At 59.9% G+C, this 27,516-nt stretch overlaps 1 protein-coding gene across 1 annotated transcript; it reads left to right on the top strand.

The window, feature by feature from the left end:
* Nucleotides 1-27,516, top strand: RTN4R (reticulon 4 receptor). The gene is made up of 2 exons (XM_025399444.1): nt 1-276; nt 25,822-27,516. Exons 1-2 carry the CDS (start codon nt 255-257, stop codon nt 27,219-27,221), a joined length of 1,422 nt encoding a protein of 473 aa, XP_025255229.1. The 5' UTR covers nt 1-254; the 3' UTR covers nt 27,222-27,516.

The following is a 27,516-nucleotide window of genomic DNA, read 5'->3' as shown; positions in this document are numbered from 1 at the left end:
CGGCGGCCCGCGCTGCGAGCGCCCCGCCAGTCCGCGCCGCCGCCGCCCTAGTCCTGCGCGCCCTGCGCGCCCCGCGCGCCCGCGGCCCGAGCCCAGCCCGAGCCCGGCGGAGCGGAGCGCGCCGAGCCTTGTCCCGCGGCCGGGCCGGGGCCGGGCCGGAGCGGCGGCGCCTGGATGCGGACCCGGCCGCGGGGAGACGGGCGCCCGCCCCGAAGCGACTTTCAGTCCCCGACGCGCCCCGCCCAACCCCTACGATGAAGAGGGCATCCGCTGGAGGTGAGTGTCCGCGCGGCACACGAGCCCGGCCGGCGGCGGGGCGTGGAGGGGGATGGCTCGCCCCCTCCCCGGAGCCACAGGGCCCGTCCGGGACTGCTGAGGCGGGGGCAGCGTAGCTGGGCGGCAGGGAAGGCCACCGCAGTGCCGTGCGAGGCTGGGGCCGCTGGCGCCCCGGCCCTGGGAGGGCGGAGCCGGAGGCAGCAGGAAAAGTTGCCGCTTCCCGGGAAAGTTGACGGTGACAGCAGGGCCGAGGGTGGCGGTCCGGGGGTCCCCGATGCTGGGCCAGGTCCGGGACTGGGGCCGCGGGCTGGAAGGGCGGGGTCCGGCCGCGGAGCGCCCCGGCCACCAAGGGGTTAACGAGCGGGTTTTGCAGAAACGTGGGTACAGAGGGTGGGTGGGGGTGTTGGGCCGCCTCCACCCCCGCCTCGCGGACTGGGCTCAGAACCTCCCGTTTCTCCGAGGTCAGGCCGCAGTGGGATGAATGGAGGCGTTGGCAGCAGTAGAGGGCGTGGGGGACAGGGTTGTCCCAGCGCTGCCTCCAGGGCAGGCGGTGAGAGGAGGCAGCAACGCCCGCCATTCGCAGCCCCAGGGACATTGAGAGGCTTGGCTGGGGAGTCAGGGGCGGTGGGGCAATCAACAATTCCTCCCTAGCAGCCCCCGTGGGACTCCTTCCCCCAGTTGGGTGTGAGGTCCCGCAGTGGGGGCAAGGGAAGGTGGGCTTCATGTGAGTTGGGCATGCCCTGCCTGGAGGGTGCTCCCCAGGTGCCCACCCAGGCTGCCCTGCTGATGTCCATGGTGCCGCAGGCTGCACACACGTTTCCTTGCACGTGCACGTGTCTACACGGACTGCACACTTGCACACCTCTGGTGCACATGCATGCCAACGCCGCCCCAGTGTGCACATGCACAAACACTGGGTGCACACACGGACTCTGAGGGCGCATATCTGTGTCCTCGCCCCCGCCTGCACGCCCACGGCCACACATGCATGCACGCGGCATGCCTGCTGTGGTCTCCACGGGTGGCACATGCTGGGGCCACTTTCGCAAGACCCACTCCTGCACCCATATGCTCATGTGTTGAGTGGGGAGGCCAGGCCCACAGACAGGGGCAAGACATCCTCCGCCCCACCTCTTCCTGCCTGCCTCTGTGTCCTGGGGGTCTCCCCCTCAGGTGTGTGTGTGCGCGCGTGTGTGTGACTTGGTATGCGTCTGCACGTGTGTCTGTGCGCGTGATCATGTGTGCCTGTGGGCACACAGGCATATGTCTCTTTGCCTCCGGGGTGTGGGTGCCCTTTGTGTGCCCAGATGGGCTGTGGCCTAATCTGGAGCAGAGGCCCTGGAATGTGTGTTGGGGGCTCATTGAATGTCCCCAGCCCAGGATGTGAGGGACAGGGTCTGCCAGCCGCTCCCACCCACCAGGGCTGAGGCAGTGAAAGACGATGGTGGGCTGGAACCTGCCTGGGCAGGGACGACCCATTTCAGGGCGTGAGGTCAACACTGACCAACAGGCCAGACTGTGGGCACCCTTGGTGGCCACTGCAGCTTAGCTGACTGGAGCACGTGACCCAGAGTGACTGCAGAGAGGCCCTGCCTCCAGTGCCTCAGTTTCTCCATGGTGAGGACCTTCTTGTTGAGGGGTTCCGGGGTGGGCTCCCCTACCTCTGGTGTTGTGTAGGGTGCTGAGCAGATGGATGCCATGCTGTATGATGGGCAAGGGTGGCCCACTAGCACTGTGGCAAGGGCCCCAGGCTGGGGCTCAGAGTGGCAGGCCACACCTCCTGTTCCCCTGGCCACACCAGTGACTCGTCTGTAGAGTGGGGACCCGCAGGGTATCTCGTAGGTTGTGTGAGGGTGAAACATGCTAGCAGAGGGGCAGCTGAAGCAGTGGGGCTGGCCAGTCTCTTCTTCTAAGCCTCAGTCTTCTCATCTATAAAGGGGGTGCTGTTCCCTGTTCTGCTCCACTGAGGTGAGGAGGAAGTGAGCTCCCATGCCAGGGGTGGGAATGGGTGGCCATCCGCACCTAGACCCCACTGGGCCGAGTGGCACGTGCAGGGCCTGCCGTGGCAGAACCATGACCTGGATTTGGGTTCTGGCTCAGCCACCTGCTGGTGGTGTGACCTTGGGTGTGACAGGTCACCTCTCTGCCTCAGTCTTCCTCACCTGCAACATGGGCCAGTCGTCAGGGATTATCGGGGCACTTCCAGGCTGAGGCTGGGCGGAATTGGCCCAGCTTTCCCCGTGGAGTTCTGACTCCGGTGCCTCTGCCTGCAGAATGCCCAGAACACCTCCCCACACCCCCACCCAGCAGAGTCCTCCCGGGACCTGTGCGTGCCAGCTGGACCCTCACCCCATCCATTTGCAGAAGGGACAATAAAAGCCCCTAGTCAGGCAACTCAGGTCACAGGTGGGTGGAGGGGGGACAGGGCAGGGATGCTGCCCAGCTTGGGAGACACCCCTGCAGTACCTTCACTCCCTCCCTGCCCTCCCCCTGTTCCTCACCTGGGGGGCTGTGTTTCCCTATGTCGGGGTCCTTCCACTGGGACTGGCAGAAATGTAGGTTTGCCTGGAGCGAGAAGCAGGGGAGAGGCTGAGGGAGGGCCTGGCCCAGCAGGTCTCTGAAAGCCAGAGGGCTTGTGGAGGGTCTATGGAGGACACCCGCACAGGGGCTGGGGCCTTGGAGGTGGGGAAGGTCCTGCTGTCCTGGGAGGCTGGGGACTGGCCCACAGCCTGTGGAGGGGCCTGGGTTTGTTTGCTGTTGCTGTGAGTGACAGGCTGGCTGTGAGGACCAGGGCATGTAGGACAATGCCCTCCTCCTCCCTCCGCCCAGAGACAGTGCAGCCTCGTAGCACAGCCCCCTTCTCGTCCCTGCCCCAGCCTTGAATTCATGCTTTGTGGCACAGACGGCCCTGTGCAGCCGGTGCAGCACCAGGAGGGTCCAGCTGGTGAGGGCAGGACGGGCAGGAGGCAGAGGAGCCCTCCTGCTATCCTGGGCCTGTGGCCCGGAACCTCTCACCGGGAGCCTCGGTCTGCGCGCCTGGGAAAGGGGTCAAGAGCAGGAAGCACACGGGGAGTTGCAGGATGACCTGGAAACGAACAAATGCGTGTGTGAGCCAGGCGCCCCGCCCGGCCCTGGCACAGGGTTAGTGAGGGCTCCTGATACTTGGCTACTGTCTGATCAGTGAGGTTCATGCTGTCCCGCCCCCATTCTGGTAAGCCTGACCTCTGACCCCCAGGCTGGCCTACCTGACCCTCTGCAGCCACCCAGGGCCTGGGCCTCGGGGTCCGAAGGAGCTGGCCTGGCTGCCTGCTGCCCCTGCACCTATGCAGATGCCCTCTCTGCACCTCTCAGTGTCCGTGCTCTGCGGCCTGGCTGCACCCAGGCCAAGGTCACAGGCACCCTCAAAGGCAAATCCCAGACACTGCATTTGCCCCAACTAGCTGTTCACCTTCTCATTTGTTCATTCGTTCGTTTGTTCCTGGCCTGTCAGATTCTCTTCCGAGCCAGGCAAATCAAGGGGTGTGATCCTTGGCATCATGCATCTCTAGCATTGAATGCTTTAAAGGATAGGAGGTCACAGAGTGGTCTGAGGAAGCCTGATCAGAGTGACGGACATGCTGCCCCACCCCACAAATCTCCCTGCACTGTCCCTGGGGCCCAGCTGGGTCCCCCCACACCAGGTGTTCTGTGCTGCCGTTTCTTCTTTTATCACTGTATTTTAAACACTTTGCACATCGGGAACTATTCTTGTGCATCATGGGTTTTCTGGTGTGTGTGGAATCCCTTCCTGAGAATGCACCATCATTTATTTATCCAAACCTGCGCTGGCCTCCTGCACTGCCTGCGGCCATGGAGCTGGGCGCCGGGAGATGCAGCTCTGCACACCCACCCCACCATGTCCTCAGCTGGCACCCACCAGGTCCGGGGGCTGGTCACGTGCCCCTCCCCTGACGCTTGGGCTGATATCAGGGGACTTGGCAGCAGGGCCAGATCCCACCCCTCCTAACCCGCTGAGGTCTTTGACAACCGTGGGCCAGCCGGGCGGGTGATGGTGAGTGAGTAGAGTCTGTTTCTGGCCATCGGCTCTCTGGGCGGCCATTTGTGCAGTGGGTGCCTTGGGGCTCCCTCTCCCCTGCCTCTTTCACACAGCCTCTGGTCTTGCCCACTATGGCCTGTGGGGCCTCTTCTGTGGGGCAGCGGGGCATGGAGTGGTGCTGGCACCGTCCCACAGCTGTGTCCTGTCTGATGGAGGCGGCCCACGGCAGCCAGACCCAGGAGGTGAAGAAAGGCAGGGCTGTTGGTACACCTCGAGAGTGGCCTTAGGAGGTGCTGAGTGGGCACAGGCCAGGGTCCCCATGTAGGTCTACACAGGCCTGGCAGGCGGTAAGCCGCATTCAGGGCGCTGGCACATGAAGCCAGGCTGATCTGGAAGTGGGGCGTCGGGCGCTGACCCAGCCTCGCTCAGAGCAGCCTGCCCTGGGCCCCCGGGTGCTTCTCCGCTCTCCAGTCGGCACCCTGGCATTCTGAGCCGGCTGTCACAGGGCATGGTCCGTGGAGTTGAAGTTCTTTGGAGTGTTGATGGGTGTCACATAAGGGCTTTGTGGTCAAATGTGGGACGTTCTGGATTAAATGGTGCTGATGGTGCTCCTTTCCCGCAGGGCGTCTTGGGCCCTGTTTTGAAGGGGGGTGGGCGGCACCTTCTCTGAGGGGCACCCCTGTGCGATGCACCTCAGGGCCTGGTGTGCCCAGGAACCTGTTCTGGGAAATAGTGGTTGAGGTGCCTCAGAGGACCAGAGAAGGAGACCTGTGGGCCTCCAGCAAGGGCCCCGGAATGGATGGACCCTGCCACACAAACCCCGCACCCACGGGGCGCCCAGTGGGTGGAGGGACCACTGCTTCTCCCAGCAATTTGAGGCGATGTGCAAATTTAACCTTTGGATTTATGACTCTATTTCTTTGCAGCAAATGTCACGGGAAATGTCAGGCCAAGGCTGAGGCTGGGTGAGGGGCCTGTCAAGGAAGGGGGTAGGGCTAGGCAGGCTGGAGTGCTGCAGAGGGGCTCAGGCCAGGGTGGGCTCCAGGCCCCTCACCTCCTCCTGGGAGCCTTCCTGGGTTGTCCCTTTCTTGCCTGGATCCCCGACTGTCACAACCTTGCTGAGATGTTGCCTTCATTTGCCTTCTGCCAGGGCCCAGATGAGGCCAGTTCGGGGACATGCCGGAAGTCCCCCATTCCCCAAGGCTGGGCAGCCGTGGGATCAGCTTGTGCAGTGTCAGCTTGCTGTGTGACCTTGGGCAGCTCCACCCTTCCTGGTCACCGTAGGCCTCATCTGCAGTCCACGGCTGGTAGCCAGAGGTGGTGTTCCCAGCTCAGGGCCCTCAAGAGTGGGGAAACGCCTGGAGTCCTCAATGTGTGGGCTGTGGGGCTCTGGAGGAAGTGGGCGGGGGCTGAGTGCAGGGCTGGGGTTGTGGAGGGCTGGTCCTTGGTGGTCCCAGGGCCTAGGGCAGCCCCTGCACACAACAGGTGCTCAGTAAAGACCGAAAGGCAGTGCATGGATGTGGAAGGTGGAGGTGGATTCCAGCTGGGAGTCCACAGTCCCCAGTTACGCGGCCCCTCCTCCACTGCTATATGCCAGATGTCATTCCAAGGCCCCAGCCTGGCCTGTCACCAGCTCTGCCCTGCCTCCCAGGCCCAGGCGGGTCAGGGAACGGTGACTGCCTCCTCCCTGCCGTGTGCCAGGTCTGTGCACTGGAGCAGGGGTTCAGGCTCCCTCGTGCCCCGGCAGTTCCGCATCTCTCCGGCCACACAGCTCCCCCCACTGCACACCTTGAACCTCCAGATCCAGCCCATCTGCTAGTGTCACATCCTCCATACCCAACGTCCAAGCCCGGAGTCCCAGCCTGTTCCCTCTACCCATCCCCAAAGGCAAAATCTGTGTCAAACTTGTGCCCCATCTCCCGGTCCATCCCCTTCACTCCTCACTGAGGGCCAGCCTCAGACCTGGCCTCCGTCCCCGGCCTGTGGCCACAGCTGGCCCCGGCTCCCTGCCTATCATCTTGTTCCCTACCCAGGGATTCAACTGCTTCCCTAAGACATGTTTCCAGCCAGGCGCTGCCTGCCTAAACTCCCCCATGGCTGCCCCTAGATGAAGCTTTGGCCCCTTCGTTCTCAGGGCCTGGGCTAGAGAGGGTCTCACGTAGGAACCTTCTTTTCCATCCTCACCAGGGAAACCCCTGTCCCTAGATCCCAGTGCCTGGCACCTGTGTCTGCCTTCGCCTTTCCACCTGAAGAGCCCAGGCCTAGCTTGAGGATGCAGAAAGCCATGAAGAGTGGGACAGCCACACTGGCAGGGAGGGAGGGCCCAGGTGCCGGTGAGGAGGATCATTTGCACCTTCGTGGGCAGTGCCTGGTGCCCGTCTGTCCCTGGGTCAGCTCTGGGAGACCCCAGGGTTGGTGGCCCTCAAGGCTGGCTGTTAGGTGCAGATCAGTTGGCCCAGATGGCTGCACAAGGGTCGCTCTGTTTCCCCCAGGGAGCCCCTACCCTCTGAGCCTCCCTGTCCACATGTGGCTATTGTGAAACTGGAGCGGTGGTGAGTGTGCTCTGCCCACAGGGCCCAGCCATCGTGGAAGCTTGATTTGGGCAAGCTGCAGGCTCCTGGTGTACCTGCTCCAGGGACCCCCTTCGTCCAGGCCAGGCACTTGCACACCCCTTCATGGCCTGGGCTAAACTAGCTGTGGAAATCGAGACTGGTGATTGGGGCCTCGGGGCCTTGTGGGAAGGGGTGGCCGGGCCCTCACCTCCTGGGGGCCTCCCAGATTTTCAGCTCTTTGTTACCTGTCCTGTCCTGCTCTGGGGGGATGCAGGCTGGACTCTGGCCGGCCCATGTGGCCAGTGGGGATGGGCATGTGGGCTCCACTGTACTGCCTGGAGCAGGAGCCTCTGCTGAACCCTGGTGGGTACAGAGAAGGAACTGCTCTCTGGGGCCACCCCTCCCCATCAGTCCTTCTGCTGTGAGGGTCCTCATAGGACATCCTGAGAGACACATTAGTTCATGCCAGGGGAGCCCAAGTGACGGTGGGGCTGAGAGGCCATGATGGGGTAGGAGTGGGGTGCACAGGCTCCAGGCAGGGCCAGCAGCTGTGGAGTCCAGAGGGGAGGCTGGGTGCATGTGGAGAAGTCCCCATTTCTCAGGGAGGAGCCTGCGGCACGGTTTGGGTTCCAATGGAGCTCTGCCGCAGGACCTCTGCGCTGACTCGGAGGGAAGTATGGGGTCCTCTGCCTTTGTTGTGTGGAGGCTTCTGTCCCGCCCTTCACTTGTGCTGGCCTCGAAGTGCAGTTGGAGAGGATGCCTCGTCCCTGCCTGGTCCTTGGGCAGAGTCCTCAGTGATGGCAGGGCAGGGTGGGACTGGGTATTGGGAGGGTGGGCCACCTGACCCCAGGCATGGCCTCTATCCCAGAAGCCCATTCAACCCACTTGGGGAACCCACTCGCCCAGGCCTGGCCAGCTACCAGCACGGCTGTTGAGGGAGGGCTGAGGAGCCGGCCAGAGGTCACGCCGGATGTGCCGTGCTGGTGCTCCTGGCCCCACCTGCCTCCACACATGCCACCAGGAACCTGGGAGTCGGCTCTGGTGCCCCCTCCTTTGTGGAGCCCAACCAAGTTCCCTCCCACACACTCTCCACTTGAGTCTCCGCTTCCCTCCCAGCTCTCCCTGGACATCCAGGCCCCCTTGTCAGGGAGCATGGAGCTGGCTGGTCATGCCCTACCCAACCCCAGGGCTCCTCAGGGCCTCCCAAGGGGTGGGGCTGTATGAGGTAGTAGCCCATGAGCCTAGCAGGGATTGGCTTCTCGAGGTTCCCTTCGGGGCTACAGATGAGCCCCCTAGGGCCATGTGATGCAGAAGCAGGACTGCCACAGTCCCCTCAGCTGGGTGCATCCCGTGCCCCACCTGCTGGGACCATGGGGGACTGTGGACTTGAGTGTGGCCTGCCAGGTGAACCCCAAGTGTCCCCTGGGGAGGGTCCTCCCCTCCTCATCCTTGGTGCAGTTTCAGGCACCAAGATACACTCCCGGGGGCCCTGGGCCAGTCCCTGATGCAGGGGGAGGCCCCCCGTGGTCACTTGCTTCTCCCTTCATTCTCTTAGCAAATTCTTCCTGGCATCAGTTCCAAGACAGTCCCGTGCTGGGTGGCAGGGACCTTGAGATTCTTGACATGCTCTACCCCCAAGCCCCTCAGATTCCAGGGAGACATGCTGAAGCCCACAAGGTCCCTAGGAGTGCCGGCTGTCGGGGGGGGTTGAGGACTCTGAGCCCCCCACATTGAGCACTCATGGAGGCCACACTGGCCCCAGGTCTGAAAGAGGAGCTGGAGCTGCTGGCCTGCAGACTGAGGAGGCTCCAGTGTCCCCTAGCAGAAGCCCAGTGGCTGCAGGACAGTCCACTGCCCGTGTGAGATGCTTAGAGGGTTCTGGTTTGGGGGAGGGCAGGTGAAGAACTTGTGGGTCCAGAGGGGAGTGGAGGGAGGGGCAGAGACTGCGGAGGTGGACCGCGGGGCGAGCTCTCCTTGGCCCCAGCGGGAGGCTGCCGCGACTCTGGTGCTCCCTCAGCCTGACACGTGGCCCCTGCACACCCAGCTGCGTCCAGGCTGTCTTTCATCTCCCTGCCTCGGCCCCAATTTATGTCAGGCAGAGGCTGACACAGGGACAGGTGTGACAAGTGTCTGGCTTCCTATTTGAAAATTGGCAAAAGAAAAACTCTCCCCATAAAGATATTCTATCTACATACCTCCTGGATGTCACCGTGAGGACCCGTCACGGCTGAGACAGATGGCGGCCCTAATGGACTCCATTCTTCACCCGCTGCCGGAGCGGAGGCGGGTCCCCTGGGGTGGCCTGAGGCGGACGATGGGTGATGGGTGGGGCACCAACCTCCCTTTGTGCCCTCCCCTATGCCATGGCCTGCCCGCAACCCCGAGCTGCCCACCAGGGCCTTTGTCATAGCCAGGGACGCCAGGGGCAGGTGACTTGGACACCTGAGGCCACAGTGATCCAGTGCCTCCACCCTCCTGGCTGAGAGACAGTGCACATTTGACCCCCAGCCTTGGCATATGTCAGGACCACCCCCACCCCCGCTGGCTGAGGTATCACTTCCTCCAGGAAGCCACCCCAACCACCCCACCTGAAGGTGCCGCTACTGTCCCCTGCAGGCAGAGCGCTCCAGGAGGCAGGGTACTCAGGATCCCCTGGCCCCCAGATCACAGGGAGCTTGATGTTGCAGGACAGTCTCCATCACTGCCTCCGGGTCTTGAGGTGATGAGGGCCCTGGGAGCCGGGGGAGTAACAGGTTACTCTCCAGTGAATTGAGGGGAGGGAAGGGCTGCAGTCCTGCACAGCCCCCTGTGGCTCACTTTCTGCCTGGGGGTGTCCACCGTGTTCGTCATCCTCACTTGCATGGGGCTACCCTAGGCCCAGGGTGAGGTCGAGACCCACCTAGCCTGTCACTTATGCTCAGCCAAGCCTGAGTACCCCATGAACAGGAGCTTATGGGCTATTACTCCCAGCTGGGCTCCCATGGTGGCCCCATTGGGTCTGAGGATGGACACCTTGGCAAGGTAGATGAGGAAGGGATTGGGAAGGGGTGGCAGGGTTGGGGCTGGGGGAGAAGAGCCCCCCAGAGGGAGTGTGTCTGGGAATACAGCAGGGCATTCTGGAGGGGGAGCTCCTTGAGCAAAAGCCAGTAGGGGCGATGGCCTTGGAGCAACAGAGCCCCAGGCGGTGCTGGCTTCAGGCCTGGGGTCAGAGCCAGGTAGGATGCCAGCAGAGCACTTCCTAGCTGCAACTTGGCCTTGGAGCCAAGGGCTTTCTCCTCTGTGGGATGGGGATGGTGGTCCCCCCGGGGGTGATGTGAGAAGGTCCTCCAGGGAGAGGCCAGGTGCAGGCTGCCCCATTCTTGGTGGGTGGATCAGGCATTTCCTGTGTACCCACCATGAGCTATGTGCCACCTCCACCCCCCGCCATGAGGTGGGCCTTATTATCTCCATTTCCAACTGAGGGAACCAGTTCTGAGAGGTTGGGGGGCCTGCCTGAGACCTCCCCAGGCAGAGCCAGGGCCCCGAGCCCTGACCTGCTTCCAGGACTGCCCTGCAGGGCCAATCACAATGGGCAGGGACCCTGGGGTGTGGGAGCTCATGGAGGGGGCTCCTGCCACCTGCAAGACAGACTCACCCACCCTTCCACCTGGCCCAGTGTCAGCATGAGACCAAACAGAGCAAACGAAAAACACCCTTAGCCGGGCGTGGTGGCTCACACCTGTAATCCCAGCACTTTGGGAGGCCGAGAAGGGCGGATCACGAGGTCAGGAGATCGAGACCATCCTGGCTAACACGGTGAAACCCCGTCTCTACTGAAAATGCAAAAATTAGCTGGGCACGGTGGTGCACACCTGCAGTCCCAACTACTCTGGAGGCTGAGGCAGGAGAATCACTTGAACCCAGGAGGCAGAGGTTGCAGTGAGCCGAGATTGTGCCATTGCACTCCAGCTTGGGCAAGAAGAGTGAGACTCCGTCTCAAAAAAATAAAAAAAGAAAAGAAAAAAAGAAAAAGAAAAACACCCTTGATTTTATTTTACAAGATCATGTTCATTGTAGAAAATTGTGGAAAAACACACCAAAGTTTTAAGAAGGAAGTTGTAGTAGTCTGATCAGGCTGCCATGACAAAATACGATAGACAAAGTGTACTAAACAATGGAAGCACATTTCCTGACAGTTCTGGAGGCTGGAAGTCTGAGATCAGGGTGCCAGCATGGGCTGGTTCTGGTGGGAGTTCCCTTCCTGGCTTGCAGATAGCCACTTCCTCACTGTGACCTCACGTGGTGGGGGATGGAAGGGTGGAGAGAGAGGAGGGCATGTGCTCTCTGAGGTCTCTTTCTCTTCCAGGCCACTAATGCCATGGTGAGGGCCCCAGCCTTGTGACCTTATCTAACCCTAATCACCTCCGAAAGGCCCTGCCTCCAAATACCATCACACTGGGGATTAGGGCTTCAACATGTGATTCTGGGGGAGACACAGACATTGAGTTGTAACCGAAGTAAAGCTATCCATGTTGCTACTTAGAGACCGCGCCCTTGGCATTGGGGTACTGAAGCCATGCCCCCACCCCAGGAGCATCCGTTGCCTCATGGGCTGTGGGCCAAGGCTCTCTCCCAGGGCTGAACATCCTGGGGAATGCTGTTTCCATAGCTGCACAAAGCCTGCCACTTGCCCTTAGTGATGAGCATTTAGTGCATTCACATGACAAACATTTATGGAGCACCTCCTGTATGCGGGTCACCAGCCCCTGTGGAGCCTGAAGCTCAGGGTGCCTCAACCAACAGAAACAAGCCACACAGAGGCCTGCTAAGTGGACCAGTGAGGTGTGGAGTGGAATGGGCACCCTGGCAGTGGGTGGAAGGTGGAGGGTTGTGAAGGAGACCCTGGGAGTCGGCCCACAGAAGTGCCTCACCCAGACCCAGCCCTCCCATTTCTCAGATGAGAAACCCAGGCAGGAGCCACAGGTGGTGCCTGAGTAGGGTCATGTGACTGGGCCTGGGGGTGACTGGGCCTCCAGGCCTGCTGCAGCCATGATGGGGGTTGGAGAAGCAGCCAGTGGAGGAGCGAGCGGGATGGGGCATGGCTTCCTGCACGCCTGGCCTGGGAGGGAGGCACTGGCTGGCTGGCTGGCTGGCTTCCCGGTGGGTTGCAAGGTTTTAAATATGCATTAACAGAAGAGGTGCTGAGGCCTGGCTCAGGGGCTGCCCTGAACAGGCTGAGTCCCCAGACCCTACTCTGTGAGGCTGGGGGAGGAAGGAAAGGGGATGGGGGCAGGGCTGTTGTAAAATCATCAAGACAGTTTTAGGAGAATGGCTTACGCCTTTGCAGGTTTGAGAAGCCACCCGTGGGGTGACCCGGGCAGGCCAGGAGACCAGCTGGGTGCTGGGGTGTCCTCTGTGGGATGAAAGGTCAGGCTGCCCAGTCTTTGGGGCTTACATGGGGGGACAAGTGCAGTATGGCCTGTGCATGGCCCCCCGACCCCTGATGACCCTGTGGTGACGCCCAGTGTGGCCTTAGGGGACCCCTCTGTGCCCTGGGCTCAGTGGGGTGGGTCCCAGACAGAGATGCTGAGGAAATAAGGCTGGACTGCCCGGCCTCCCGGAGGGCAGCTGACCCCCTTCCCCTGGCCCTGCGCAGTGGGGCGGCGCATCAGCCTCAGGAAGTAGCTGAAATACACTGACCTCGTTTTCCAAGAGGCAGCGGCACCTGGGCCTCCCCCCATCGTGGGTGAGAAGCCGACAACAGTTTCCATCCCAAATTGATTTCAAATACGGAAGAGTTATCACACACAATCATATAGGAATAATTTATCACTTGTTAATAAAAGAGCAATTACTTATTCACGTCGCCGCTGCGTGCGTGCATCGGTTTGGTTGCGGAGACGCATTGGGGGCTCTCATAGCAGCTGAGAGAAGCCTGTGTGCACTCAGCCAAGGTCAGGAAGGAGGATCGGGGGCTGCGCACCCACCCCAGTGCTAAGTGACCCCTGCCGGGTGTTGACCGCACACCCCTACCCTCTGCTCCTGAGGGGCCCCAGCCTGGAGTGGGGGGCTCAGATCTGGGACAAGGAGGGGACAGGAGCAGGCAGAGGCAGGGGTAAGGGGAATCCAGGGATGGGGCTTCATCACAGTGTGAGGGCTGGGCTGGGTGGGCAGGCAGGAACTCTGAGGCTGGGCGAGGGGAGCAGCTGCCTGGCCTGCAGGGAAGGCCCAAGCACAGAGTTGGGCTTTTAGGCCAGAAGCTGCCCCTTTGGGTGTGTGGATTGTGGAGTCTCTGGGGCTGAGAGCCCATAGTGTCCTGGGAGACCTAGATGCATCCTCAGCCACTCGGCTGAGCGGGGGATCCTCCCTGGCCAGCTGCCAGCTGCCCCGGGCTGTGTGTCCAGGTGTTCTTGGGCTCTCACCGTTCCTCTCTCCTCCTGCACCTTGGAGACACCTGCTTCTAACCCACATTTGTCTCCACCTTCTGGAAGATACACTTTCTTTTTTTCTTTTTATTTATCTCTGTTTTCTGAGATTTTAGTGCCAAATACGCAGTTGTTTTTAAAAACAATAACATTCGGTCAACAACATATTGCACAGAGTTAACACCTGCACCCGGCCTCGGAGGCTGGTCTGGAGAATGGGCTCAAGCTGCCCCTGCCCCGCGTCCTCGTGGGAGGCAGCCACTCTTGCCTCTGTTCCCTGGCTTTGCCAGTGGTTGCCACCACATTTCCTCAGCTTCTATCCAGTTCTGTCTCCTCCAGCACACTCCCCGGCACAGCTGTCTCGCTGCCATCAGTTAAATTCACAGCCAGTGTTTCCCAACCCAGGTCACATAAATGTTGTTCGCAATCCTGCCATGGGATGGATGACCTTCCTTCTCTTTCATGGCCTTTTGTTTTTCTTGGGGCTTACAGTTGATGTTTTTTCTGCATCCACCACCCTCATGGGCTTACTCCTCCCCACATCAGGACTTCTATCGGGGTCTCATTTTTCCCATGGGTAAAGATTCACCCCAAGCACTTGTCCTGCTGCCCCATAACTTCCCTTCACCGCCTGTTGAGATTTCAGTTAATGCTTCCTGGGTCCCACGTTTTCCTCTTTCTGGGTTTGCACTTCATTTTGGCTGAAGCACAAGCCTGACTAACTCTGTAAAGAAGATATAGTGAAGAATCATTCCGGAAGTCTTCCTGTATTTACCAGTATGTTCAAGCTGGATTGTCTCGGTCGAGAATTCCATGTTGAAATTAGTTTCCCCTCAGAGCTATGAAGCTGTTGCAGTGTTGTTGTTTCCTGGCATCTAGTGTGCTGTGAAGACAGCCAATACCACAGTGCATCTTCTTGTGTGTGTGTGTGTGTTCTCTTTTTTTTGTTTTTTGTTTTTTTTGGGGAAAGAGTCTCACTCTGTCACCCAGGCTGGAGTGCAGTGGCATGATCATGGCTCACTGCAGCCTCAAACTTCTGGGCTCAAGCAATCCTTCCACCTCAGCCTCCCAAGTAGCTGGGATTACAGGCATGCATCACCACACCCGGCTAATTTTGTAGTTTTTTGTAGAGACAAGGTCTCACTGTGTTGCGCAAGCTGGTCTCAAACTCCTGGCCTCAAGCAGTCCTCCCACCTCAGTCTCCCAAAGTGCTGGGATTACCGGCGTGCACTGCTGCATGTGGCTTCATGTTGCATCTGTGTGACCAGCTTCTCCTCCTGGAGCTTCAGGCCTCTCTTGACTGCTGGGGGCCTGAAAGTGCACTGTGAATGCCCAGTGGAGGACTGGGTACTCAGCTTTGGAAAGTTTTCTGGTATTATTTCTTTGCTAGCTTTTCTCAGTTTTTTGTTTTCTCTTCCGGAACTCCCCTTAGATGTTCAACCCCCCTATATTTGTCTCCCAAATCTCATTCATGTTTCTTTCTCCTTTGTTTTTCTTTCTGGAAGATTTCTTTGACCTTGTTTTCTAACACTTGTATTGATTTTTTTTTTTAATTTTAGTGATTCTATTTTTAATTTCCAGGCACTCTTTCTTTTTGTCTGATGCCTCCTTGCTCATAGCACCCTGTTCTTGTTTTAAATCCCCGTCTATGCCTAGGAAGACACAAATGAGATGTTTCTCCTAATTTTTATCTTTTCCCCATACTGTCGGCTTCCTCCAGCATCATTCTCCCTCTTTTTCTGCATTGATGTGTTTTCCAGATGCCTGGTGGTCACTGGTTTTCTGGTCACTTTTAAGAGGGAAGCTGGTTGACTGCTCTGTTGAGATGGAGCTTTTCTTCTGCCCATCGGTCCTGGGTGCCCCTGGATCCCTTTCTCTGGGTGTTTCTCCAGGGGAGCAGCCTGCCACTGTGCTCCCCACTCCTCACTCTGCATCACCCTCATTTCAGTGGGTTTCTGGAGGGGAGGAACACGTGTCTGTCATGCAGATCCCTGTGTCTAATACATGGTGGGTGAGCAGGGGAGGGGGGCCATCAGTGTTGCATGAGAAGCCACAGCAACTCGACTCTGAGCACAGGCTGGGTCTCTCATGAGATGAGTCAGGCTGCACCAGGCCTCAGGCCTGTCCTCGAGCCTCGTTTCTCTGCTGAGGCTGAGATGGGCAGAAGCAGCGAGGAAGTGGCTCCAGGTGGGTTTGTAGCACAGCCTGGCTGCTGCCCCCTCCTCCAGCCCAGATGCAGCCAGGCTCCTGCCTGCCATATCTCCTCGATAAAGCAGACCTACTGCCAGGTCAGGCCAGAGTGGCCTTGCAAGACCACTGGAGCAGAGGGGTCCTTGTGGCTCTGGGACACTGTGAGCTGTACCTTGCCTCCATGGGCTCCTCACCTGAGATGAGGCTGACCCAGGTCAGATAGGCAGGCCTCTGGGGAGGCAGGATGCTGGGTGGGGGGCTGGGTGGGGTTTCTTTGGGGTCCTGTGGGGGTGGTCGGTGCTCTCATTGTCCTCACATCACTGGTGTGGGGACAGATTTGGAGGGGGCTGGCTGTTTCTCTGCCTACTCTGTGAGGGGGTGCAGAGGCTGCATCTGAGCCCAGGGCTGCAAGACTCCAGGGCCCACCCTCAGCCATCCCTGGGAAGGCAGCCTCCTGGCCTGAGGTTGAGGTGCTATGGGGAACTAGGGAGCCCAGAGTGGCTGCTCCTCCCTGCTGTGTCATCCCTGGGGCTCAGGGTCTGCTCTGGTCACCTGGGGATGATCATGGTGATAAGGATAGTGGTGATGAGGATGGGGGTGGGCAGGGATCTTGGAGCCCAGATTGTGTGCCTTGTCTCCTGGCCTCGCAAGATGGCCAGCAAGACACTTGCCTCAGTCAGTGCCTCATCTGAGGAGTGGGGTTGACAGTCACCCCCTCACTGTACTATGGGAGGATGCAGTACAGGGATGTCCTGAAACCTCCAGGAATGAGGAAAGGCTGCACCTTGGGCTGTCCCAGGGAGGCAAGGGACCCTCATTCCTTACTCCCTGTCCCTTGTCCTCTTCCCCTCCCCATCCTTGAGCCAGGGCATCTGCCCAGGGATATCTGCTGTCCACCCAGTACTGACCCACTGATCACCTGGGGCTTCCTATCCTTGTGTGAGATCAGCCCCAGGCTGCCCACTATCTAAGGGCCTTACACAGAACTGGTGTGATGATAGTGGTGATGACAGTGATGATGATGAAGATGATGATGGTGACAAGGATGTGGATGCTGATGGTGATGCTGGTGATGAGGATGAGGATAGTGATGAGGATGAGGATGATGGTGATGGTGACAAGGATAAGGAGGGTGATGTAGGTGATAAGGATGCTGATGGTGGTGATGGTGACGAGGATGAGGATGGTGATGATAGTGATGATGCTGATGGTGATGAGGATGAGGAGAGTGATGATGGTGACAAGGATGAGGATGGTGATGGTGATGATGGTGATGAGGATGAGGTTGGTGATGCTGATGATGGTGATGATAGTGATGAGGATAAGGATGATGGTGATGATGGTGATGAGGATGCTGATGATGGTGATTGGGATGATGATGGTGATGAGGTGACAAAGATGAGGATGGTGATGGTGATGATAGTGATGAGGATGCTGATGGTGATGATGAGGATGATGATGGGAAGGCTGAGGATGAGGATGGTGATGATGGTTATAGTGATGGTGATGAGGATAAGGATGATGGTGACGATGGTGATGATGATAGTGATGGTAATGGTGGTGATGAGGATGATGGTGATGTTGATGAGGATGGTGATGATGATAGTGATGGTGATAGTGATGGTGATGATGGTGTTGAGGATGGTGATGATGGTGATGAGGATGGTGATGATAGTGATGATGATAGTGATGGTGATGATGGTAATGGTGATGATGGTGTTGAGGATGGTGATTATGGTGATGAGGATGGTGATGATGATAGTGATGGTGATCATGGTGATGAGGATGGTGATGATGGTGATGAGGATGGTGGTGATGATAGTGGTGATGATAGTGATGATGGTGATGGTGATGAGGATGGTAATGGTGATGGTGATGATGGTGATGATGATGATGGTGGTGATAGTGGTGAGGATGGTAATGAGGATGGTGATGATGATAGGATGGTGATGGTGATGATAAGTATGTTTACAATGATGATAACAAGGACAGAAAATGCCTCCACAGCCTAGTTTTCCTTCACAATCTTGGCCATGGGTCTGCAGGAGCAACCAGGCCTGAGGCCGTGGAGGGTGGTCCAGGGCATCCTGTTTGCAAGGAGGAACTGCACTCCCTTTCCTCTCTTGTTTCCTGGACCAAGTGTTCTCATCTTTAATATTTCTTTGTTCTTAACTGTGAAGATCCCTTTAGCAGAGGCTGGAATCCTGATGTCCTGGGAAGTACATTGACATAGATCTGCCCCAGTCACCTCTTTCCAGGTCCTGTCCACCAAGGGAGGCAGCTTGATGTTAATGGGTCATAAACCACCTTGGTGTGACCTGGCCAGAGTCCCTGATACAAGGTGCAGGGAGGGGCCTTGGCCCAGCCTCTGCAGGGTTCCAGGGTGGGTGGACTGGCATGGAGAGGCCCTGTCCCCAGAGAACCCCTACCTCAGTTAAACCACCGTCCTGCTCAAAACTACTGGCACTGGATTTATCTCCTCTGAAGTGCCACCCGAGTCCTTTCCTCCCAAGTCGGACTGTGTCATTTCCTCTGCTGTTCCCCTCTCCTTACAACCATTCTGTTCTCTTTGTGTGTGTGTGTGTGTGTGTGTGTGTGTGTAATCCCAGCTACTCAGGAGGCTGTGTGAGCCACCCCTCCCAACTTATTTGTGTTAAGTTGTCCTATTTTATGCATGTTTGACTGTGAGCCTCCTGACAGCCTCTTTACAAAAATGATGTTTTCATTTTGACCTGCAGAGTATTTCGGTATTTCTGAGTCTCTTTCTTGCCTAGAACCCCTCACCCTAGGCCTCCATAAGATGCTGAGCTTGCCCAGGTCTCCGCAGAGCTGAGCCTGCACTGAGGTTGCTAGGCTCTTTTCACCTGGCTATGTGACTTCAGCAGGACCGTGGTCTTCTCTGACCCTTGGTTTCCTTTTCATTAGGTGGGGGTCTGAGTGAACTGCTGGGGCCATTGTCAGGGTGAAGGTGGCAGCACCCACACTCGGCTTGCTCACAAACCAGGTTGGCAAACTGTTGATGTGAATGGTGTGATACTAAATAATTCCAGCTTTGTGGGCCACACAGTGTGTCATAACAACTCAGCTCTGCTGTTGTCGCGGGAAAGCAGCCATGGACAATGCGTGAACACATAGGTGTGGCTGGCCGCCAATAACACATCCTTTACAGAAGCAGCAGCCAGCCCTTGGGCCAGTTTGCCAGGTGCCAGTAGAACAGGAGGCCAAGGCCTGTCGGCTCTGACAAGGGTTCCACTCCGGCCCCCGGACACGGAGCTGTGGCCTCAGCTGGGGGAATTCCAATGGGAGCATCCCAGGCTGAGGAGGATCCTCTGCCGCCTCTTGGACTCCTCATCCCCTGGGGAGTGCAGGATCCCACTGGCCCTGCCTGGCTGGGCTTCTCTGTGGTCTTACCAGGCACTGCTCCTGTGCCATGGGCCAGCTGCTGCCCCCAGCTTAGTTTGTAACGTGAAGGGCTGGGAGGTCCCTGGGATGGCTCCAATGGGAGCCTGTCCAGCTGCTCTCCTGCTGACTGAGGCTGATCCAAGGCTGCTGAGAACGAGCCGGCAAGAGCCTCAGGACCCACACGTGTCTTTTCACAGCAGAATAAATTCTGCTCGGGCAGAGGCCGCTCGCCTGCCTGGTTGATCATGTTTTACAAGTGCTGAGGGCGAGAGAACGCATGGGCATGTGCCCACCCGTCTTCCTCCGCTGCAGTGGCGTGCAGACCCTCCAGCTGGGCCCTGGCTCCTGGGAGGGGCTCACATCCCAGCAACCCTCTACTGCTCAGTGGACTCTGCCTGAGCCCTGACCAGCCTGGGGGCTCTTATTGTGTGTTTCCAGCATGCGTGCCTATTGTGTGCACCCCCAGGGGTCCCCATTGCATGCACTGAGTCTGTGCTCCTGGCTCGTGCACCCTGAGCATGTGCTCTTGTACTTCCTCCTGCCCTGTCAAGGCCAACACTCTGGGCTCACAGGCAGTGGTCAGCCTTGTGCGTGTAGCAGATTCAGGGCCCTGGGGGAGTGTGGGAGGCCTGGGGCTTAGGTCTGGATGCTAGCCCATGGGAATGGAGGGCTAGGCACCAGGTACTGGGCAGGGTCAGGCAGGCAGATGGGCCTGGGAGGCAGGTGTATGGCAATGCTGGGCCCAGGCCTGGCTCAGGGTGCACCCCCAGGGTGGGAGCATGCCAGCTACCGGCCACTTCCTCATTAGTGTCCTCTGGGGACTCAGCTCGCTGTGGCTGCTGGATTGAATTAGCTGCGGGACCAAGATGAGCCCTTGGTGGAGACAGAATTCTCCAGATAATTAGGCAGCGGGTGTTTGTTGGCTCCTAATGGAGCGTGGAGGAGCAGGGTGGGCTCTAACCTCCTGTGGGGCAAGGGGAGACTGGCTGTGCCCTGGGCTGGGCGAGGCTTCCACTGGGCAGAGCCCCCAGGGACCCCCAGTGTGGGGCTCACTGGGGTGGGAGCCGAGGAGGGTGCACCTCCAGTGAGGGGTGTGTGGGCTGGATGGGGCAAGGTTCTGGAGCCCTCCACACAGGCAGCCCAGCCTTGACCAAACATGAATCCTTGAGGCCTAGGTGCCAGGCCAAGGATCCTGTCCACTAGGAGCTCTGCCAAGACCCTTTGGCTGGCAGTGGGCTCCTGGGCTCCTGCCAACATCCTCATGCTGCCTGGGGCCAGCTCAGGCCTCTGTGGCTCTTAACCCTCCCGTAGGGCACCTGTCATGCAGCAGGGTGGCCACCCGTGGTCAGCTGGCCCTGGACCGTGAGTGCCTGGAACCTGGCTCCTCGGCCTGGTCTTGTGTGGGCAGCACTCCGCACAGCACCTACGACAGGGGCCACTTCACACCTTGCCCAGGGACAGACGGAGGGCCAAGGGAGTAGATGATCTTGCACATTGTGGCCCACATTGATGTGTCCTTGGGGTGAGGGTGCCATCCAGGGCTGCCAGCTCTCACCTGGCCAGGCCATCCTCTGCTAGCTTCAGGGTCTGCGACTTGAAAGGTGTATCCTCTCAGGGTGCCCTGCTGGCTGGAAACAGGACTGTGGAGCTCAGGTTAGGAGCGGGGGTGGCTAAGCCTTTACTGCCCAGCAAGACCTTTTAATACCCCTGGGGCCATGAGGCTGGGAGGCCCGCTAGCCCCCGGGGCTGTGGCTTCTCCTGCTTTACTTGTTATTATTTGTCTGACAATATATTTAATTATAAGATTTTGTGTACTTTCAGGCACGTTTCTTGTAAGTAGCATATGACTGCATTTGACCTTTGATGGTGTTTGCTATTGATTATACCCACACCAGTTCTCATGTTCCTCATCTGTAAAATGGGTCAATAAACTTGACACCCCCTCCAAGAGAATTTGCTGGACTGAAGGGTCCAGCCCGTGGCCTGGCTGCTGGCCCTGGACCCACCCACATCTCGTTGTCTCTGGTGAGCCCAGCAACACAGGGCAGGGACAAGCCCTACTGGCCAGGGCAAGGCGTGGAGCCAAAGGGGCTGAGGGAGCACCAGGCACACTCAGGAGGCCAGTCCCGAAGGCTCCCACACTGGGCCTCAGTTTCATGTAGCTAGCTAGGCCTGGAGCTGCTTCAGTCTGGGCCCAGTGCCCTCTCACCATGGCAGGTGTCCTTGCCTGGTATTGACCTCACCTGCCTACCCCGCCATCGCAGCCAAGATTAACAAGGAGCAGGGGCCAGGGCCAGGGCAACAGGGGCTGGTACCCACTTCCCTAGGATATTCAGGACCCCTCAAGGGCAGACTGCCCCCACCAGGAGCTGCTGCCAACCTCCTGCCCCAGCACCCGGAGCCCTGGAAGGGCACAGGAAACGCCATGGGAATTCTGGCTGCCCCTGCACGTGTCTATGGGCCTGAGGATGGATGGCGGGTGGGTGTGCATGTGAGAAGCAAGCGAGGATTGGGGGACAGATGGGTGGGGGGGCGGGGGGAGTGAGTCAGTGGTGGAGGGCCAGGAGTGGGGAGCAGGCGTGGGAGGGGTGCCCTGACCCTCTGTGGTGTGGGGATGACACAGGCCCGCCACCCCCGCCCAGAGCTATTTCTGGCCTTGGTGCACTGAGCTGTGGCCTCCTGTTCTGCCTCATAACTGTGGTCTGTGACGTGACCGCCTCACGGGGACATGGCTGGTGTCCGAGAGGATCCTGAGCTGACTGCTGTCCCAGCTGTGCTACAGCTGGCCCCACCCCCAGCCCCAGCCCTCTGCAGCCTCTTACCCCAGCCCTGGGAAGCAGCAGCTCAGAACCTCCCTGGAGATTCCCCTCCCAGCCACCCTTGGCACAGGAGCATGCTGCCTGCCCCTCTGCACGTGGCCTGCAGCCCAGCCCCTCCGTACCCTCCCCCATTACTAGCCAGGCCCCCAGCCTTCATGCTTGGGCAGGACATGCCTCATGGTCCCTCTGGGCAGCACTGTGACTGTCTCCCTTGGCCACCTCTCTGCCCGGGTAGTCTGGGGTGGGAGCAGGGCAGGGCTTCACCACTCACTGCCTCAGTTTCCTAATCTGTAAATGTATTGCTGACTCACATCTTTTTATAGCAGGTGATGGGACCCTCCGGTGATCACAGCCCAGGGGCGGCATCGGGGCCTGAGGGCGCCGAGCTGTGTGCGATGAAAGCCGGTGCTCGGGGCCTCCACAGCTACCTGCCCTGCGCTGCCTCCTGGCCTCGCTGGGCAGAGGCAGAGGCATCCCTGTGGGACCTCAGCCCAGGCTTGGCAGGGCACGGAGGTGGGCGGGGCCCCAGGAACAGTTGGGGTCAGGGACAACATGAAGAAGGCCATCACTGCTCGGCTTGGCTTAGCTACCTGGGCTGCTGGGGTGAGCTGCTGACCTCAGCAGCCGCCTGCCTGCCCATCAGCTGGGCGCATCCCCAGAACACCTCCCACCGCCACCTCCCCATCCCCTTTCTCCACCCCTCACCTCTGCTCCTGCCCTCCTCATCCTCCTCCCTCTGCCTCCTCCCACTTCCTCCCCCCTCCCCCTCCCTCCTCACTCCCTCCTTCGGTGAATGTGAACAGCCCTCCACTCAGCGGAGCCGATGGTGCAGGTGCCCACCTGGGCCGCCTGTTGCTCCTGTCAGGGGGACGCGTCCTGGACTGTTTGCTGCCCAGCCTCCTGGGCCTTCAGCCTGGTAATCCTGGGTCCTGCCCTGCCCAGTCTGGCTGCTACAGGGAGAGGCCCCAGGTCAGTATCCGGTCACTGTCCCCCCGGGAAAGCTCAGAGCCTTCCAGGCAGGAGAGCCAGCCCTCCCCAGACCGTGGCTCCGGAGCCAGGCCTGGGCTGAGACAGGAGCTCCCAGCTTTGACCCAGCCCTGACAGCCAGCAGGGCCATCCTCCGGGGGGGGTCCCCGGAGGAGACCCTGGAGGAAAGAAGAGATGCAAATTGGCCTGGGAGGGTGGGAGAGGCAGAGATGTGCCAGTTTGTGTGCAGCTTGGAGACAGAGGAGAGCCTGCTGGGGCCCTCACAGGCTCAGGTGGCCGCAGGGCCGTCCTGGGTGGGAACGGTGGACAGGCACACTCTCCATGGTTTCTCTGTGAGAGCTGGGGCCGTGGCAGGGCTGGTTGCTCACCCCATATACAGGGGGCAGGAAGGACAGAGCTCATACTGGATGATCTGTGAGAATTGGGACCAGGGTGAGACTGGGTGAACGTGGAAAGTGGGGTGATGGCAGGCAGGGAGGCCAGGCTGTCTCCAGAAGGACAGTGGAGTATCCTGTTAGAGTTGGCTGGGCAGATAGAAGACAGAGAAAGGCAGATAGAGGGCCAGAGAGACCCTGTGGCCTTGAGGCTGCAGAGCCCAGGGGACAGGTCAGGGGCCACGGGCCAGGGAGGTCTTTTGGGGTTGTGAGGGGCTGCAGTCCACCATGGGGACAGGGAGGAGGCCAGTGAGTCACAGGTCTGGCCCCCTGGGGTGGGGTCAGAGGACGCCCTCCCACCACCTGGCTGGGTCTCCCTCACCCCGGAACCCCGGCTGTGAAGACAAACCCATGCTGCAAAGTTGGGTTTGATTATCTCATAAAAAGATGCCCCCTCCTGCTCGCTCAGCAGAGGGGTTGCCATGGAGACCAGCGGGCAGGCCCCAAGGGGGGCCGGGCTGGAGCCAATTACCGTGGCTGCAGCGAGGAGAGAGCCCACCTCACCCGACTCTCAGAAGTTGGTTTATGAAAAGCAGTTGTTTCAGCAGGAACCGAGCTGTGTCTTTGCGCCCAATACCCACTTCCTGGCAGAACTGAGCGCCACGTGACCACTCCCCAGTGTCCTCCCATGTCTCCCCTGACCCCGCACCACCGTGTGGCTCAGTTCTGGCTCCTCACTGGGGCCATGTTTAGAGTGGACACAGCAGCTTCAGGAGGGAGGAGATCCCTGAGCACAGGGCTCGGTTCACGGGGAGTAAGCTGAGCCCCGACCACAGCCAGACTCTCAGCCCACAGCTTCGGGCCTGGAGCCACAGGACGGTGGTGGGATGGTGGCATGGCTCAGTGGTGATGGGGCAGGTGTGGCCACCATGGGTGGCTAGTCTTGGTGGGTGCAGTCAGTCACACCGTATGGTTGGTGACAAGGCTCAATTGGTGACCCCCACAGTTGGTGGTGTGGTGTGGTTGGTAATGTGAGTCCTGACCCTGCCCCCAGAGCACCTGGGGCCTCCACCCCACCTGGCCCCAGGACAGGAAGTGCCATTTACATAGCACAGTTTTCTCTCTGGTGACAGCAGGTGAGACAGCAGTGGGGAGCTGGCATGGTCAGGCCCCACCTTCCTAGGAAGAGTGTATAGGAAGAGAGCAGAGAGAGTGTCTGCAATTTAAAGAGAACCCAAGGCCAGGTGCTTTCCTCGCCCAGTCTACCCAGGGAGGGGCCTCTGGACCCCCATCCCTGGGCTGCCATTTCCCTGGTAGCCAACAAATGGCCCTGGGGCTGGGAGTGTGGCAGAGGAGGCCCCCAGGCTGTGGGGAAGGGGGTTTCAGGACCTGTGAACCTGAGTCCGGGAGGACACACATGCCCAGCGATCACTGTGCGTTCTGGGCTTCACTGTGCGTTCTGGGCTTGCTGGGCTCTGTGCTTGGGGCATGTGCACTGTCTGCCCAAGTAGACAGGACCCAGTGGGGCAGGGGCCCCATGCGGGTGGGAGGGCCCCAGGGTCACAGTTCTGGGTTGGGGAAGCTGGCCTGTGGTCCACTTATTCCTCCTGCCTGACTCCAACCCCAGCACTTAGCTGGCCTCCTGTCTGCAGAATCCTGCTCTTAGCCAGCTGCCGAGGAAGGTGTTAGCTGTCAATGCAGGTGTTAGCTGATAACTCAAGTGTTGGCTGATAAGCTATAACCCTCCCAGGGGGATTCACATTTTAATAGACTCACTCCTGAAGGCGGAAAGAATTTTCAGCATTCGAAAGGGGTGGGGGCTCAATGGTGGAATGAGAGGCAGGAGAGCTTACTCCGGAGTGGGTGACCCCGCTGGTGAGACCAGCTCTGGATGTGGCACCCCAGCAGGTACTACTGCCCATGCAGGGCCTTGGTGAAGCCCCGGGTGTATCTGGCCCTGTAATGGAGGAGGGGTTGCAGGCCCCTGGGGCTGGGGGAGAACCCACTGGGAGGCTGTCCTTGCTGATGGCATCTGGGTGGGAGGGGTGCAGGCAGCTGGCACTGCAGGGGTTGGCTGGGGAGGAGTGAACTCCTCCCAGGGAGGAGATGGAGCAGAGAATGAGGCCAGGGGGCGGAGGCTTCAGGAGGGGGTTCCTGCCAAGTCAGGAAGTGCTTGAAAGGAGGATGTGTGGAGGAGGGAGCAGCCTGCCTGGGTGGTTGTGGGACGTGACTCCTCCTCCCGAGCCCTGGACACACTCGCCCTCTACCCCCACCCTTGGGCATCCAGGAGCTTGTTTCTGAGATAGCAGAGGTACCCAGAGGGACCCCAGCCCTGCTGCAGTGTTTCCTAGGCCCTGTGGGTAGAACCCCCACTGGGACCCCCGGAGACTCGTGCAGTGCGGGCTCTGTGTTCACCGGAGTCCTGAGGAGGTGCCTGCAGTTGCCAGCGCCCATTCCAGGAGGCCTTCAAGTGAGTTCCCCTGGTGACCCAGTGGGCTGCTCCCGGGTGTGTGGGCACCGGATGTGTGGTATGGGGAGTCTGCAGATGTGGCTTCCAGGGTGGAGTGTGTGGCTCCAAGGCATGTTCTAGCCCAGCGTCGTCCATGAGGCCTGTGAAGCAGGGATCCCAACACCGCGATTCCCGGAGTGATGGCCACATCTTGGACCTAGCCCCAGGCCTTCCTGAGACCCAATCCCCAGGGCCCACCTGGCTCTAGCAAAACCTCCAACTTCTCCAGTACCCCTGCCCTGCCTGCTAACCACTCTGTCTTCTGCCCGCAGGGAGCCGGCTGCTGGCATGGGTGCTGTGGCTGCAGGCCTGGCGGGTGGCAGCCCCGTGCCCAGGCGCCTGTGTATGCTACAATGAGCCCAAGGTGACAACAAGCTGCCCCCAGCAGGGCCTTCAGGCTGTGCCCGCGGGCATCCCTGCCTCCAGCCAGCGCATCTTCCTGCACGGCAACCGCATCTCACATGTGCCAGCTGCCAGCTTCCGCGCCTGCCGCAACCTCACCATCCTGTGGCTGCACTCAAATGTGCTGGCCCGAATTGACGCGGCCGCCTTCGCTGGCCTGGCCCTCCTGGAGCAGCTGGACCTCAGCGACAATGCACAGCTCCGGTCTGTGGACCCTGCCACCTTCCACGGCCTGGGCCGCCTGCACACGCTGCACCTGGACCGCTGCGGCCTGCAGGAGCTGGGTCCAGGCCTGTTCCGCGGCCTGGCTGCCCTGCAGTACCTCTACCTGCAGGACAACGCACTGCAGGCGCTGCCTGATGACACCTTCCGCGACCTGGGCAACCTTACACACCTCTTCCTGCACGGCAACCGCATCTCCAGCGTGCCCGAGCGCGCCTTCCGCGGCCTGCACAGCCTCGACCGTCTCCTGCTGCACCAGAACCGCGTGGCCCACGTGCATCCACACGCCTTTCGTGACCTTGGCCGCCTCATGACACTCTATCTGTTTGCCAACAATCTATCAGCGCTGCCCGCCGAGGCCCTGGCACCCCTGCGTGCCCTGCAGTACCTGAGGCTCAACGACAACCCCTGGGTGTGTGACTGCCGGGCACGCCCGCTCTGGGCCTGGCTGCAGAAGTTCCGCGGCTCCTCCTCCGAGGTGCCCTGCAGCCTCCCTCAACGCCTGGCTGGTCGTGACCTGAAACGCCTAGCTGCCAATGACCTGCAGGGCTGCGCTGTGGCCACCGGCCCTTACCATCCCATCTGGACTGGCAGGGCCACCGACGAGGAGCTGCTGGGGCTTCCCAAGTGCTGCCAGCCAGACGCCGCTGACAAGGCCTCAGTACTAGAGCCTGGGAGACCGGCTTCAGCAGGCAATGCACTGAAGGGACGCGTGCCGCCTGGTGATAGCCCCCCAGGCAACGGCTCTGGCCCACGGCACATCAATGACTCCCCCTTTGGGACTCTGCCTGGCTCTGCTGAGCCCCCGCTCACCGCAGTGCGGCCCGAGGGCTCTGAGCCACCAGGGTTCCCCACCTCAGGCCCTCGCCGGAGGCCAGGCTGTTCCCGAAAGAACCGCACCCGCAGCCACTGCCGTCTGGGCCAGGCAGGCAGCGGGGGTGGCGGGACTGGTGACTCAGAGGGCTCAGGTGCCCTGCCCAGCCTCGCCTGCAGCCTCGCCCCCCTGGGCCTGGCACTGGTGCTCTGGACAGTGCTGGGGCCCTGCTGACCCCCAGCGGACACAAGAGCGTGCTCAGCAGCCAGGTGTTTGTACATACGGGGTCTCTCTCCACGCCGCCAGCCAGCCGGGCGGCAGACCCGTGGGGCAGGCCAAGCCAGGCCCTCCCTGACGGACGCCTCCCGCCCGCCACCCCCATCTCCACCCCATCATGTTTACAGGGTTCGGTGGCAGCGTTTGTTCCAGAACGCCGCCTCCCACCCAGATCGCGGTATATAGAGATATGCATTTTATTTTACTTGTGTAAAAATATCGGACGACGTGGAATAAAGAGCTCTTTTCTTAA

Source organism: Theropithecus gelada, chromosome 10 (genome assembly GCF_003255815.1).
Source record: "Theropithecus gelada isolate Dixy chromosome 10, Tgel_1.0, whole genome shotgun sequence".
NCBI lineage: Eukaryota > Metazoa > Chordata > Mammalia > Primates > Cercopithecidae > Theropithecus > Theropithecus gelada.
This window is presented reverse-complemented; position numbering and strand designations above follow the sequence as displayed.